The sequence below is a fragment of the Alligator mississippiensis genome, chromosome 3 (assembly GCF_030867095.1).
Source record: "Alligator mississippiensis isolate rAllMis1 chromosome 3, rAllMis1, whole genome shotgun sequence".
Classification (NCBI taxonomy): Eukaryota; Metazoa; Chordata; order Crocodylia; family Alligatoridae; genus Alligator; species Alligator mississippiensis.
In genome coordinates this window covers 154038624-154051386 of record NC_081826.1, presented here as the reverse complement: position 1 = coordinate 154051386, position 12763 = coordinate 154038624, and the positions used below count along the sequence as shown (strand labels likewise).

The following is a 12763-nucleotide window of genomic DNA, read 5'->3' as shown; positions in this document are numbered from 1 at the left end:
GCTTATTCATTTTTCAGAATCTCACATCTCCCCATGTCAGTGCTCACATTGACTGATTTCATCTATGGCTTCGTGTTACAACTACTTTTTTGTCAAGATGATAGAGGCCACAGAGGAAAGAGAATGCAATTTTCAATAGCAGTACCCACTTTAGAGGTTCCTAACTCAGATCTACTGGTGCAGGAAGGAAGTATGCGAGCTACTGCAGCATTTTTTCTGAAGTATATCTAGAACAGGTGTGCAATTTTAATGTAACCCAACCTCTGAAGACACCCTAATAGGTTGAAGACATTCAGCAAGAAAGTTCTACTTCATTTATCAAAAGCATTCATAGAAACTGAAGATAAAAGGCACCTAATTAGGTCAACTTCTTTCCACTAACCAGTGTAAAAATTACATGCCTTATCTCAATATCTCAGGATATTCTGTTGTCATTATCCTCATAGAAATCATTTCAATATATTTATAAAACCTAGATGGAAAAGTAACAGCTTCAGATGTTTACCTGTCTTAAATGGCTTAAATAAAAGCTATGCTATAACCAGCTGAGGAAGGTTTAGACTCAAAATTATCTCCAAATAAATGCATCTTCTGACAGTGAAACACTGTCATTACTTTGTTCGGGTTGCTATATAATAGTTAGTTTTCCCATTGGGCATCCTGCATTTTAGATAGGTCCTCTGAGGGAAAGTGGGGGTCTAAATTATTCCCTCAGAAATGTTTAATTTAAAGGTTACCTTAGCAAAAGCCACATAAGATAGTGCTTGCTTTAATGGCTTCTTCCTCATCCATCTCCCAGCAGCAGTCACATTTGGTGACGGAAGGTTATCTTTAGTGGAACTGAAGGGAGAAAATATCATATGAGGGACTCTCCATGCCACATCAGAAAGTCCAGTGGCAGGAGAAAGCTTACTGAACTAGTTACTCCTTTCCCCTAGCAGTAACTGGCTTAAGAGAGGCACCCACTACTTAGCAGCCAAGAGGAGTGGAGACTGGTCCTGCTCTGTACTGGGGCACTCTGGCCAGATACAGACATTACACTTTTACCAGTATAAACTGCTTAGAAACTGGTCTATACTTGTAACAGAAGTTCAGCACACATAGATTGATTTAAAAATGACAGAATGTGGTCTAAGATTTCCCCCCCCCACAAAGGGTGAACATAAATGCTGTTCACTATCAAGATAATTATGCTGCCTACAGAAAACTATGCAACTTGGATCAATTCTGCCTCTGGCTTTTTGAATGTCTGTACCTAGCCCTGCTGTATTACAGATCTGAATTTGTTTCCAACCACTTATACCAGTTTATGTGTAATTTCTGTCCCTAGCCCAAGAGGCCCTGCTGTTCAGCAAGAAAACTCAGTGGTGGAGAGCTAAAAACTGTGCTATGGGGGAAGGAAAAAGAAGTGGGGATCCCATAAACATGACACCTGCATCAAGGAACATGGTGGTGAAGCAGTTAAAATACCTCGCTCTGGTTCTAAAGGCATACCAAGCTACCCTCAGTTGACCCAGCTACAAATGAGTACCTGGTCATTCATGGTGAGGAGTCAAAAGTGAGCCCATTACTCCTTTGTGCATAGCTGGTGTAGATACACTGGTGTCTTAACCACATTAGCCCAATGGGCCATGAGGCTGGGGCTGACCTCTGACCTGACATCTACATCAAAAGCAAAATCAGAACTAACACAACTGGTGTTAAATATGTTCTAAATTGCTGTATGTTCATTAGCTATATAAAAAGCAACAAGGACATTGTATTTTTCTTTATGCAACCAAAAGTTCACCACCGGAATTCCTTTAAAAGTTTCCAAATATCTTTCTACTTTTTACCATTGTTTAAGCTGGCAACAAAGCCTAGAGTTAATGTGGCCTAAAATCACATTTTAAGAATGTTTTCAGTGGTTTAAAAATAGGAGCGGGGGGCTGATTTTCACTTTTGATTTTGACTTCTGCAATTCAATTCCTCATCTATTACACAGGAATTGTTTACCATAGGTGTCATGAAAATAAATTAATATTTGTGATGCACTGGGATGCTATGGTGATGGGCACCAAAGAAAATCCTCTGAGGAAATAATTGCATTCAGTTCGTGGTATTGGTGGTGTGCATTAAATAAGGCACTGTGTATCATACTGAATAATGATGGATAAACTGAAACACTGAACGGTACCCATTCACTGGATACTATCTTATATAATGAAGGAGTACAAGGAAAGGCTGAGTAGAAAAAAGACTCTATGTCAAGTCGCAAACTTATGGTCCATGGACCAGATCTGACCCATGGAGCCACTGAATCTGGCTCATGGAGCTGGATCCTCAGTCCACATTTGTGCCCAACAGCAAGGATCTGTGTCAGAGCCAGCTCTAGTCCAACGTGGGCCAGATGATTTCAAGAGCACATCAGCAGTGGGAAGAACTGCCTGCACCTATGCACGGGCTAGGGAGTTCCACCCATGCCACCACTGCTTTCCTCAACCACTCATTCCCCAGCTGCAGCACAGGTGCAGTTTCTACCCAAAGGGGAGCGGTGTTAGAGCCAGTCAGCTTCCAGCTGTGCCTATGTGGCAGCTGGAAGGGAGAGGGACAGTGGTGAAAAGCAGCAGTCATACAGACACTTTGCAGATGCTGGTCCCTGGGCAGCTCTCCATCAGATGGAAGTTGCACCCATACCACGGCTGGGGAGCAGAGAGCTGGGAGAAGCAGTGGCAGCACAGGTGAGGTTCCCAGGTGCCTGGCTCTGGCAGCGGTGCAAGGAAAGACCTGCACCACTGACATGCAAATGCAGCATTAGTAAGAGTGTTGCCAGCAGATCGAAGGACATGATTATTACCCTCTATTCAGCACTGTGTTGTTTTGGGCCCCTGTGACAGGGTGCTTGAAGTGCCTATCTCTTTAAGAAAAGAAGCTGCCAGGGCACATGCACATGAAACACTACATCATCATAGCATTAGTTGGCACTAACCATGATGCTGCCACTATTGCACTGTAGGGTCAAAAATGACCCGTGTGCCACCAGGACTGTGCAGCACCAATTGCGCAGTCAGGGACACACACAGATGCACCCACTGAGAAGCTGCCTGCAGGTGGCAAAGGGGTGCTGATTAGGGTGCCAGCTGACCAGAAAGGAGTCAGGTTTGAGGCATACAAGTCCAAGGCCTGAGCTGGTCAGGCAACCTAGCCCTGAGCACCACAAGGAAAAGAGCTCCTGGCAGCAGGGCTCCTGCCTTAATATCTGAACTGGGGGTAAGCACTGGGGGCTTGTGGAAGGGACTGAAGGGGAGGTATGGAGGTCCCAACTAGCCCAGAGAGAAAGAGGGGCCAGAAGAATAGAGGGCCTCACTTTTTCTAAAAAATTAACATCAAGGTGTGGTGGGAAAGTGAAGGGAAGATTGTCCAATAACAAGCATGAGTTGGCAAGGACTGTGCAACCACCCCTGGGACAAGCACTTGCTACAGCCCCCAATTATAGAAAAGATGAGGACAAACTGGACAGAGTCCAGCAGAAGGCAACGAAAATGGGTAGGGGGCTGGAGCATATCACTTACAAGGAGAGACTGTGGGACCTGGACTTAGTCTGGAGAAGAGAAGAGTGAGGAGGGTTTTGATAACATCATTCAACTACCTGAAGGGTGGTTCCAAAGAGGATGGAACTAGGCTGTTCTTAATGATGGCAAATAACAGAACAAGGAACAATGATCTTCAGTTGCAGCAAAGAAGTTTAGGTTAAATATTAGGAAGAACCACTTTCTTAGTAGGAGGTTGTAAAGCAATGGAACAGGTTACCCAGAGAGGCTGTGGAATCTCCATTCTTGGAGGTTTTTAAAATCTGGTTGGATGACAAAGTCCTGGCTGGGATTATCTAGTTGTGGATGGTCCTGCTTTGAACAGGAGGTTGGACTAGATGACCTTTTGAGGTCCTTTCCAACCCTAACTTTCTATTATTCTATGCTATCCAGCCTGCACTGGACAAAATCTGGGTTGTTCCAGCCTACAGCGTATAAAATGTCACTGGCCTTTGTTCTGTGTGATTAATGTAGTTCACATTACACAGCAATGCATGCACAAAAAGAAGGTGAATTAGGTTTACACAAGTAAATCTAACCCTAACTTTCCCAGTTTTGGAATAGGTGACTTTGCAACCTTATCATTCTTTTAACATAGTTTTATATGTAATGCAATATAAGCTCTACATGTCCTCATATTATGGTCATATTAGTACATTAACTTGATGCTCACATAGCAAATACAATTAAAAGTAAAAAAAAACACATGGTCCCTGATTCATAGATGTTAGGGTCGGAAGGGACCTCAATAGATCATCGAGTCCAACCCCCTGCATAGGCAGGAAAGAGTGCTGGGTCTAGATGACCCCAGCTAGATGCCTATCCAACCTCCTCTTGAAGACCCCCAGGGTAGGAGAGAGCACCACCTCCCTTGGGAGCCCGTTCCAGACCCTGGCCACTCGAACTGTGAAGAAGTTCTTCCTAATGTCCAATCTAAATCTGCTCTCTGCTAGCTTGTGGCCATTATTTCTTGTAACCCCCGGGGGTGCCTTGGTGAATAAAACCTCACCAATTCCCTTCTGTGCCCCTGTGATGAACTTATAGGCAGCTACAAGGTCGCCTCTCAACCTTCTCTTGCGGAGGCTGAAAAGGTCCAGTTTCTCTAGTCTCTCCTCGTAGGGCTTGGTCTGCAAGCCCTTAACCATACGAGTGGCCCTTCTCTGGATCCTCTCCAGGTTATCCGCATCCCTCTTGAAGTGTGGTGCCCAGAATTGCACGCAGTACTCCAACTGTGATCTGACCAGCGCCCAATAGAGGGGAAGTATCACCTCTTTGATACTTGATTGGCAACCCAGTATGAAACAGGCCATCTTTCCTGGTATTTTTTCTAGATTAAGTTTGGAGCTTAAGGCAGTGTAAGACTCCTTTCCTTTTACTTTTGCAGCCCCCACCCTGTATGCATTTGGTACTTTCTATTCTCTGGCTATTAGTTTAGTTTAAACAGTGAAGGTACTGAGCAAATTAAAATGGAGGTCTTTGCCCAAATGCAAAACCTTGAATTTTTTTGGTTCCTCTTACTCAACAGAATTCTAAAAATGGTGCAAGATGAAGTTGAGATGTTTTGGCAGAACTGTGCACAGAAGCTCGCCTAGTGCCCTCTCTCACTTTCCTAAGCGCTGATTTTTTTTTATTAAAAAGCCGTGTGCATGTCTACAGCTAAATAGCCACGTCTCTTCAACCTGCACTTTGAATGTGAGACCATGCATTTGGCAGTAAACCTTTATTTTATGACACTAAGGAACAGCTTTTAAACTACTCCTTAATCAGAGCTAGAAGGTCTGACACAGCAATCACCATATTCACATTCAAATTTAGGCTGAGACAGTATAAAAACCTATATTTGTCTTATTCTAATTGCAATTAACATGCTGACTATAACATAAATAAGCTGTCAGTGAAAGCTTTGCTCACGCTATATATTTAAGAACTTCACTTATTACTGTAATTGTGTTCTTTTTATTTGCAGCTTGGTGGATGCAGTTAATATTCTGTTCCACACTACAGTAGTTTTCTTCCCACTGAAGGAACACAGTATTCTACCCTAAGGAATTTTAGTGAAACAAAGCAAAACTAGAAATCACAATTAGAAATCAGGCGTATTTCCAGAAAAACAAATTAATGCACATAGCCAAATCCTGCAGACCGCTGGGGACTTCTTTACACAGCAGATTAAATATACACAGTGTTATTTTAAAATTAAATGAGGATGTCAAGTTCTTTTCAATACATTTTCACTCTGAAGTAAAAGAACTACATGAACCTCTCAGTAAATTTGGCCTTCTGCTACCTAGCTCTAAAACCTGTTCTTGGAGCATTTCCCAGGTGGTGCCCACTTTCTACATCTTGGTGATCATGGACACACTGACCTCAAAGCATGACCCCCAACCTATACTATATTAGTCTGTCTCAAAGTGTTCTCTCTAAAAATTTATTCCAGCTGGAAACCCCACCTCTCTGGCAAGGCGCCAGACTTCCATACGTAGATCCTGAGATGGTGCAGAGTCACTTGGAAGAACTGGATGCCTTTAAGTCGGCAGGCCCGGATGAGCTCCATCCAAGGGTGCTGAAGGCACTGGCCGACATCATTGCAGAGCCACTGGCGGGAATATTCGAACGCTCGTGGCGCACGGGCCAAGTCCCAGAGGACTGGAAAAGGGCTAACGTAGTCCCCATTTTCAAAAAGGGGAGGAAGGAGGACCCGGGCAACTATAGGTTAGTCAGTCTCACTTCCATCCTTGGTAAAGTCTTTGAAAAAGTTATCAAGGCTTACATTTGTGAGAGCCCAGCAGGGCAAATTATGCTGAGGGGAAACCAGCACGGGTTTGTGGCGGGCAGATCGTGCCTGACCAATCTAGTCTCTTTCTATGACCAGGTTACGAAACACCTGGACACAGGAGGAGGGGTGGATGTCGTATACTTAGACTTCAGGAAGGCCTTCGATACGGTATCCCACCCCATACTGGTGAACAAGTTAAGAGGCTGTGACTTGGATGACTACACAGTCCGGTGGGTGGCGAATTGTCTAGAGGGCCGCACCCAGAGAGTCGTGGTGGATGGGTCGGTCTCGACCTGGAAGGGTGTGGGCAGTGGTGTCCCGCAGGGCTCGGTCCTTGGACCGATACTCTTTAATGTCTTCATCAGTGACTTGGACGAGGGAGTCAAATGTACTCTGTCCAAGTCTGCAGATGACACAAAGCTATGGGGAGAAGTGGACACGCCGGAGGGCAGGGAACAGCTGTAGGCAGACCTGGATAGGTTGGACAAGTGGGCAGAAAACAACAGAATGCAGTTCAACAAGGAGAAATGCAAAGTGCTACACCTAGGGAGGAAAAATGTCCAGCACACCTACAGCCTAGGGAATGACCTGCTGAGTGGCACAGAGGTGGAAAGGGATCTTGGAGTCCTAGTGGACTCCAAGATGAACATGAGCCGGCAGTGTGACGAAGCCATCAGAAAAGCCAATGGCACTTTATCATGCATCAGCAGATGCATGACGAATAGGTCCAAGGAGGTGATACTTCCCCTCTATCGGGAGCTGGTCAGACCGCAGTTGGAATACTGCGTTCAATTTTGGGCGCCACACTTCAAGAGGGATGCAGATAACCTGGAGAGGGTCCAGAGAAGGGCCACTCGTATGGCCAAGGGCCTGCAGACCAAGCCCTACGAGGAGAGACTAGAGAAACATGACCTTTTCAGCCTCCGCAAGAGAAGGTTGAGAGGCGACCTTGTGGCTGCCTTTAAGTTCATCACGAGGGCACAGAAGGGAATTGGTGAGTATTTATTCACCAAGGAGCCCCCGGGGGTTACAAGAAACAATGGCCACAAGCTAGCAGAGAGCAGATTTAGATTGGACATTAGGAAGAACTTCTTCACAGTTAGAGTGGCCAAGGTCTGGAACGGGCTCCCAAGGGAGGTGGTGCTCTCCCCTACCCTGGGGGTCTTCAAAAGGAGGTTAGATAGGCATCTAGCTGGGGTCATCTAGACCCAGCACTCTTTCCTGCTTATGCAGGGGGTCGGACTCAATGATCTATTAAGGTCCCTTCCGACCCTAACATCTATGAATCTATGAATCTCTCCAAAAAACACACTCTAGAATGTAAGCTGGAAACTTTCTGCAACAACTCACCCATAGAAAATCTTGAAGCTGCAAGGCTGTCATAAAACTATCAAAGCTATTCGGCTGCATTCACAAAGTAGCTAATGGTACAACAGACGCAAGTACTCGTCACCAGTTAGACGAGGGGTTGATGACAGACAGACAGCCTGTGGGACAGATCTGGTGCATGTAGCTGGAGGGCTTAGCCTAGGCCTGCACCCATGCTTACAACACTACAGCTTCTTTCTGCCCTCCTGGCTCTGGTTTAATGAAGACTGAGTGATTTCATTGGCATATAAGCAGCTGGGTACTGGGGCCAGACAGCTGGGATCTGTGTGCACACCACTGCTGCTTCTCTCAGCTTTCTGTTCCCCAGCTGCAGTGCAGGTGGAGGCAATCCAAGCAGGGTGAAGGGCCTGGGGTAAATCAGCCCATGCAGCCCCATGGGCCCTGGACCCCATCGGCACTGGGTATGGTGGGGAGGCATAGGAAGTGGCCAGACATGGAGCCGCTGCTCCGCCCAGCTCTGCACCACCACTGCTCCGCCCAGCTCTGCAGGGCCCCACAAAGCATGGGGCCCGGGGCGCTCACCCTGATTTGCCCCCCCTAGGGATGACCCTGAGTGCAGGTGCAGCTTCCAGACCCGGAGGAGATGCACTGGGGCCAGGCATCTGCTAACTACATTCACGCTGCCGTTTCTTCTCCAGCTCCTACTCAGCTGCAGCATGGGAGCAGCTTCCAGCTGGTGGGGAGCTACACTGAGGCTAGGTAGCCCATGAATGCCCATGCCACAACCAGAGGGGAAGGAGGGAGGGGGAGTAAGAAGAAATGGTAGCACAGCTGCAGTTTGCAGACACCTAGGAAGCTGGGAAGTGGGGGACTGGGAGAGGTGGTGATGGAACAGGTACAGTTCCTAGCTGCCTGGCCCCAGCATGGGGAAAGCTCCCTGCTGTTGACATGATGCTGAAGCCCCCCACCTGCACTGGACCAGGGTTGGTTGTTCTGGCCCTCTGGCTGTAAAAGTTTGCCAGCTTCTGAGTTAGTTGCATCATTGGGTTATTTCGCTTCATGCTGTACATAATGTACCACCTATTGAATGGCATGGTAAGAAAGAATGCAGCACCACTCTACAGCTTTGAAAAGGTGTCAATCAGTGTTAGGCTGCAAGCTTCAGATCTCAAGAACATGAATTTACTGCATCTTGAAAAGATACATATTACAAAGCACTCAGCTGTGAAAGACAGACACAAATACAATACTTAAGGGAAACTGTTTCCATATTTAGTCTAAAAGTTATAACCATGAAGTAGTTAATTAAGTCAGTTTGGCATATTTTATACTAAATTTAGACTATAAATTTAGGCTATAAATGTAAATGTAGCAACAACAGTGAAAGGTTTTCTTCTTTTTCCAGAAAAAAACTTTGTAACTGGCCAGATCAAAAAACTACTTCTGTAGTTGGTCAGTCTTCCTCAGCTTCTGATAGGTTTACAGTTCAAAATGCTATAGTCACATATGACTTTATTGAGCTGAAAAATTACTTGTATACATAAAATGAAATTTATCAGCGCACATCCCTACAACTGGAATCCCTTTGCTCATAAGAGTCTAATACTAGTACAGGGATAACATGCTATTTTCCAGGATCCAAAGTACCAAGTCTGTTGCATATCTATGGAACTTACTTTGAAACATCTTTGTTGCTTTGTTGCCATGGAAATACAACATTTCCAATGGCTGCACGATAACTGTAGATTCCCAAGAGCCCAAGTGCCATCGCAATTTTTGAAACCAGGGAGCATCTCCTCTGAACCAGAATAAAGATCATAACTAAGGAGATAGCTGCTAGAAGAGAAAGTTCAGCTTTATGTTCAGAACTGTAAACAAAAAAAAAAATGTAATTACTGCATTTAAAATATAAAACCTACAGTTAACAGGGATCTAACTACTGTACTATACTTTCAAAATTAATCATTGCAATGACATCTGTTACTAAATTTCTTAGAGGTGTTGTAAAGCCTGAGTATTTTTAGAGGAAAGATTTTGTTAATGAGATTTTCTATTCAGGCACGCGTATTTAAAAGTGTAATTATCATGTCTTCCCATATGTTAGCAGCTCTGTTTGTTTAATTAGATAAAAAATGAAGCTTCATATTACATAACAAAAAAGGTTTTAATGCTTTGACACCAGTTTTTTAATTTTATCTATCCACAATTATTTACTTAAATTAACTACTCGATATAAAGCAAGAAAAATATATTTATTACTTCATAAGCCTGTTCTTTTCAACAGCTCTGTATATATATTTTACTTAATTTTTAGAAGCATAAAATTCTTTTACCAACATGCTTAAGGGCACTGGTACACTATTTCATACAAATTTACCTCTAACAGAAAAACAGGACACATAACAAAACAAAACAAAACAAACCTGTTAGCATAAACAGGTCCTTTTTAATGTCAACATAATAATACATCATATCCTACCCTAGAGTAAAATAGGCCTTGCATCATGCCCTAGAACAGTGATTCTCAACTGGGGTCCCATGGCACCCTGCGGTGCTGTAAGATCCTTTTAAGGGTGCCACGGGATATGATGAAGTAAATGTATGTTTGTAATTGCCCTGCCCCTTGCAAGGAGGTTAGTATTCGCTCTTCCCTCTGCAACTTCTTCCTCTACCTCTAGACTCCTGCAGGAGGAGAAGCACCACAGTAAATAAATTAGTTTCTGAAACGAGGTGTTGCTCCATTCACAAAAGATATGGAGGATGTCTGGAATCTAAAAAAGTTAAAACCACTGCTGTGCAAGGTAACTCTAGTAGACTCCTTTTAGCCAGCAGGTGGAATGCATTCCCAAGTCAACTGCTGTGCATGAAACATACTGCCCACAAGTAAATATCAAACTAAACTGAAAAATCTAAATCAGATTAGGCTGAGTACTTTACCTAGAGTCAATTATTACTATACTCAGGGCTGTCCCAGGGGGGCAGGGCACGAATCAGGGCAACTGCCCCGGTCCCCGCGCTTTGGGGGGGCCCCACAGAGCTGGGCGGAGCAGCGGTGGCACGGAGCTGGGTGAGGCGGTGGTTCCACCTTTAGCCGATTGCTATCAGCCCTCCCCCGCCGCGGCAGCTTCTTCGGGTCCGGGTCCCATGGGATCGGAGCAGGGGCGGGGCCCCGCATGGGCTGATTTGCCCCAGGCCCTGTACCCTGCTCGGATCAGCTCTGTATGGATTGGCAATTCATATAGCTGACATGTAAATTGTATTGGTAATTCATAAGAAAGTGAACAGGACCCTCAACACAGCTGTGAAAAATGTGTTTCCATCTGCCAATATTTTTACACCTTCCAAATGATTTAAATATGAATGACTATTCCAGGGGTCAGCAATGTTTTTGGGCAGAATGCCAAAAACACTCACAAGCTCCACTTGTAAAATGTTGGTGTGCCAGGGACGGATGGTGGGGGAACCGTGAGGAGCCCAATCCTTGTTGTGGCAGCACCGCTGCAACACTTCCTTTGCTGTCCGCCCCAAGGTGCACGTGCCAAGTAAAACGCCTTCACGTGCCATGCTCTGGCACCTGTGCCGGGGGTTTCCTACCCTTGGACTATTCTATATTGCACAGAGACTCAAACCAACAGTGTGACTTCTGCCTTGCTCTGCCTTCACACTTAAAATGCCATCATGGAAGGTTGACAGTCTATAGCCAAAGCCTCTGGATAACTAATGCAACACTTGGTCTATATTTGCATGATCTCTGCATCACCCAGCTGGAACTTAAGGTTCTCTTTCATTTACTTCACTTATATCACTTAAACTGTTGTACTTTTCCATTCTTTGTTACACACTTTGCTTTGAATACACACTTTGCTTTGAATCCAACAAGGAAATGCAAGACAGCTATTTCATCTACGGGGATAGAAGTCAGTCCAGCTTGGGCCTGAAAGCTAAACATCATTTCCTTCCTCCTGGTCTATATTCATGACCCAATCAACTCCTCTCCCAACTTAGCTAGGGTACAAAGATATTACAACATGGAAAGGCTGAGGGGAGAAAGGTGAGCAGCTCTAAACGGTTCTTCAGGTATGTCAGCAAGTGTTGTGCTGACTGGCAGTTAATATGAGGTCTGGTATCGGAATTCTTTAGGTAACCCTTTTGACAGATGTGTGGGCTTTTTGAAGAGTGTAATGATACATACTGTTTTAAGTTGTACTTAGTAATCCTTGTTTTAACTTAATGAAATGCTTTATGTGGGAGTTTAATAGATTTTTCTTCCTTAAACAAATAAAATGATCACTAACAAGAAGCCAGGCTGGCATAATACAGCTACTGGTGCTATGGATTTCTGTGGTCAATATCTTCTACTGCAGGGGTTGTCAGCCAGGGGTATGCAAACCCCTGGGGGGTACTTGGACTGGTCCTCGGGGGTACACATAGGCAGGCGGGGATGGAGCAGCGCCGCCTCCCAGAAGCAGGGCAAGTAGTATCACATAGTTTCCATAGGAATATTTAGTGCACTGGAGAGAAATACCACATTTTAGACATGTGTAGGATACACATGTGTAGAATCCAGATTCTGATGCGTCTGTTGCAGCAGGTGTTGACTGCAGTAGCAGCAGAGATGTGCTCATAGGTTTTGCATCTATAGTCAAGACAAGACTATGTCCCATTTGATGTCTGCTGAACAGCAGGGAGTTTGCTTCTGAAGATGAGCTGCACAAGGTTAGGAGGTTGTTTGAAAGCCAGGAGCTAGAGACTGGGAATTTCTCTCAAGGTCTGATCTTTATCCAATATAGGTTGTAACTGTTTGATGATTCTTCTTACCTTTCCTGAAGCTAGTATGAAAAGGATTTGATAGTATTTTCCATTTCTGGAGCAAATACTGGTGTGGGGTCCTACCCAGTTCCCCTTATAGAAGCTGATGTCAGAGTTATCTGTTAGCCTCGTTGGGTGTTTATACATAGCCTCCAGGACAGTGGGGGAGAGGTTTTAGTTAGAACAGCTCCAAGAACCACTCTAATTAAAGCACCCAGAGCATCTCATGTGCATCAGCATCCCTGCACTGAAAAATGGTGGCATGGGCACTTTAACTAAA

General features: G+C 44.8%; 1 protein-coding gene across 7 annotated transcripts in view; it reads right to left on the bottom strand.

Annotated features, from left to right (window-relative positions):
* Positions 1-12763, bottom strand: part of PIGG (phosphatidylinositol glycan anchor biosynthesis class G) — a 292922-nt gene that overhangs the window by 173090 nt on the left and 107069 nt on the right. For 6 of the 7 annotated variants that reach the window (XR_009460921.1, XM_019490733.2, XM_059724553.1 and 3 more), the window contains one exon: positions 9351-9542. The exons of the other annotated variant lie outside the window; for it this stretch is intronic. Coding sequence is in view for 5 of the 6 variants with exons in the window: in XM_019490733.2 (XP_019346278.1) it covers positions 9351-9542 (192 nt within the window). In the remaining variant the exon portion in view is untranslated. The remainder of the gene's footprint in view (positions 1-9350; positions 9543-12763) is intronic. 7 annotated transcript variants of the gene reach the window in all.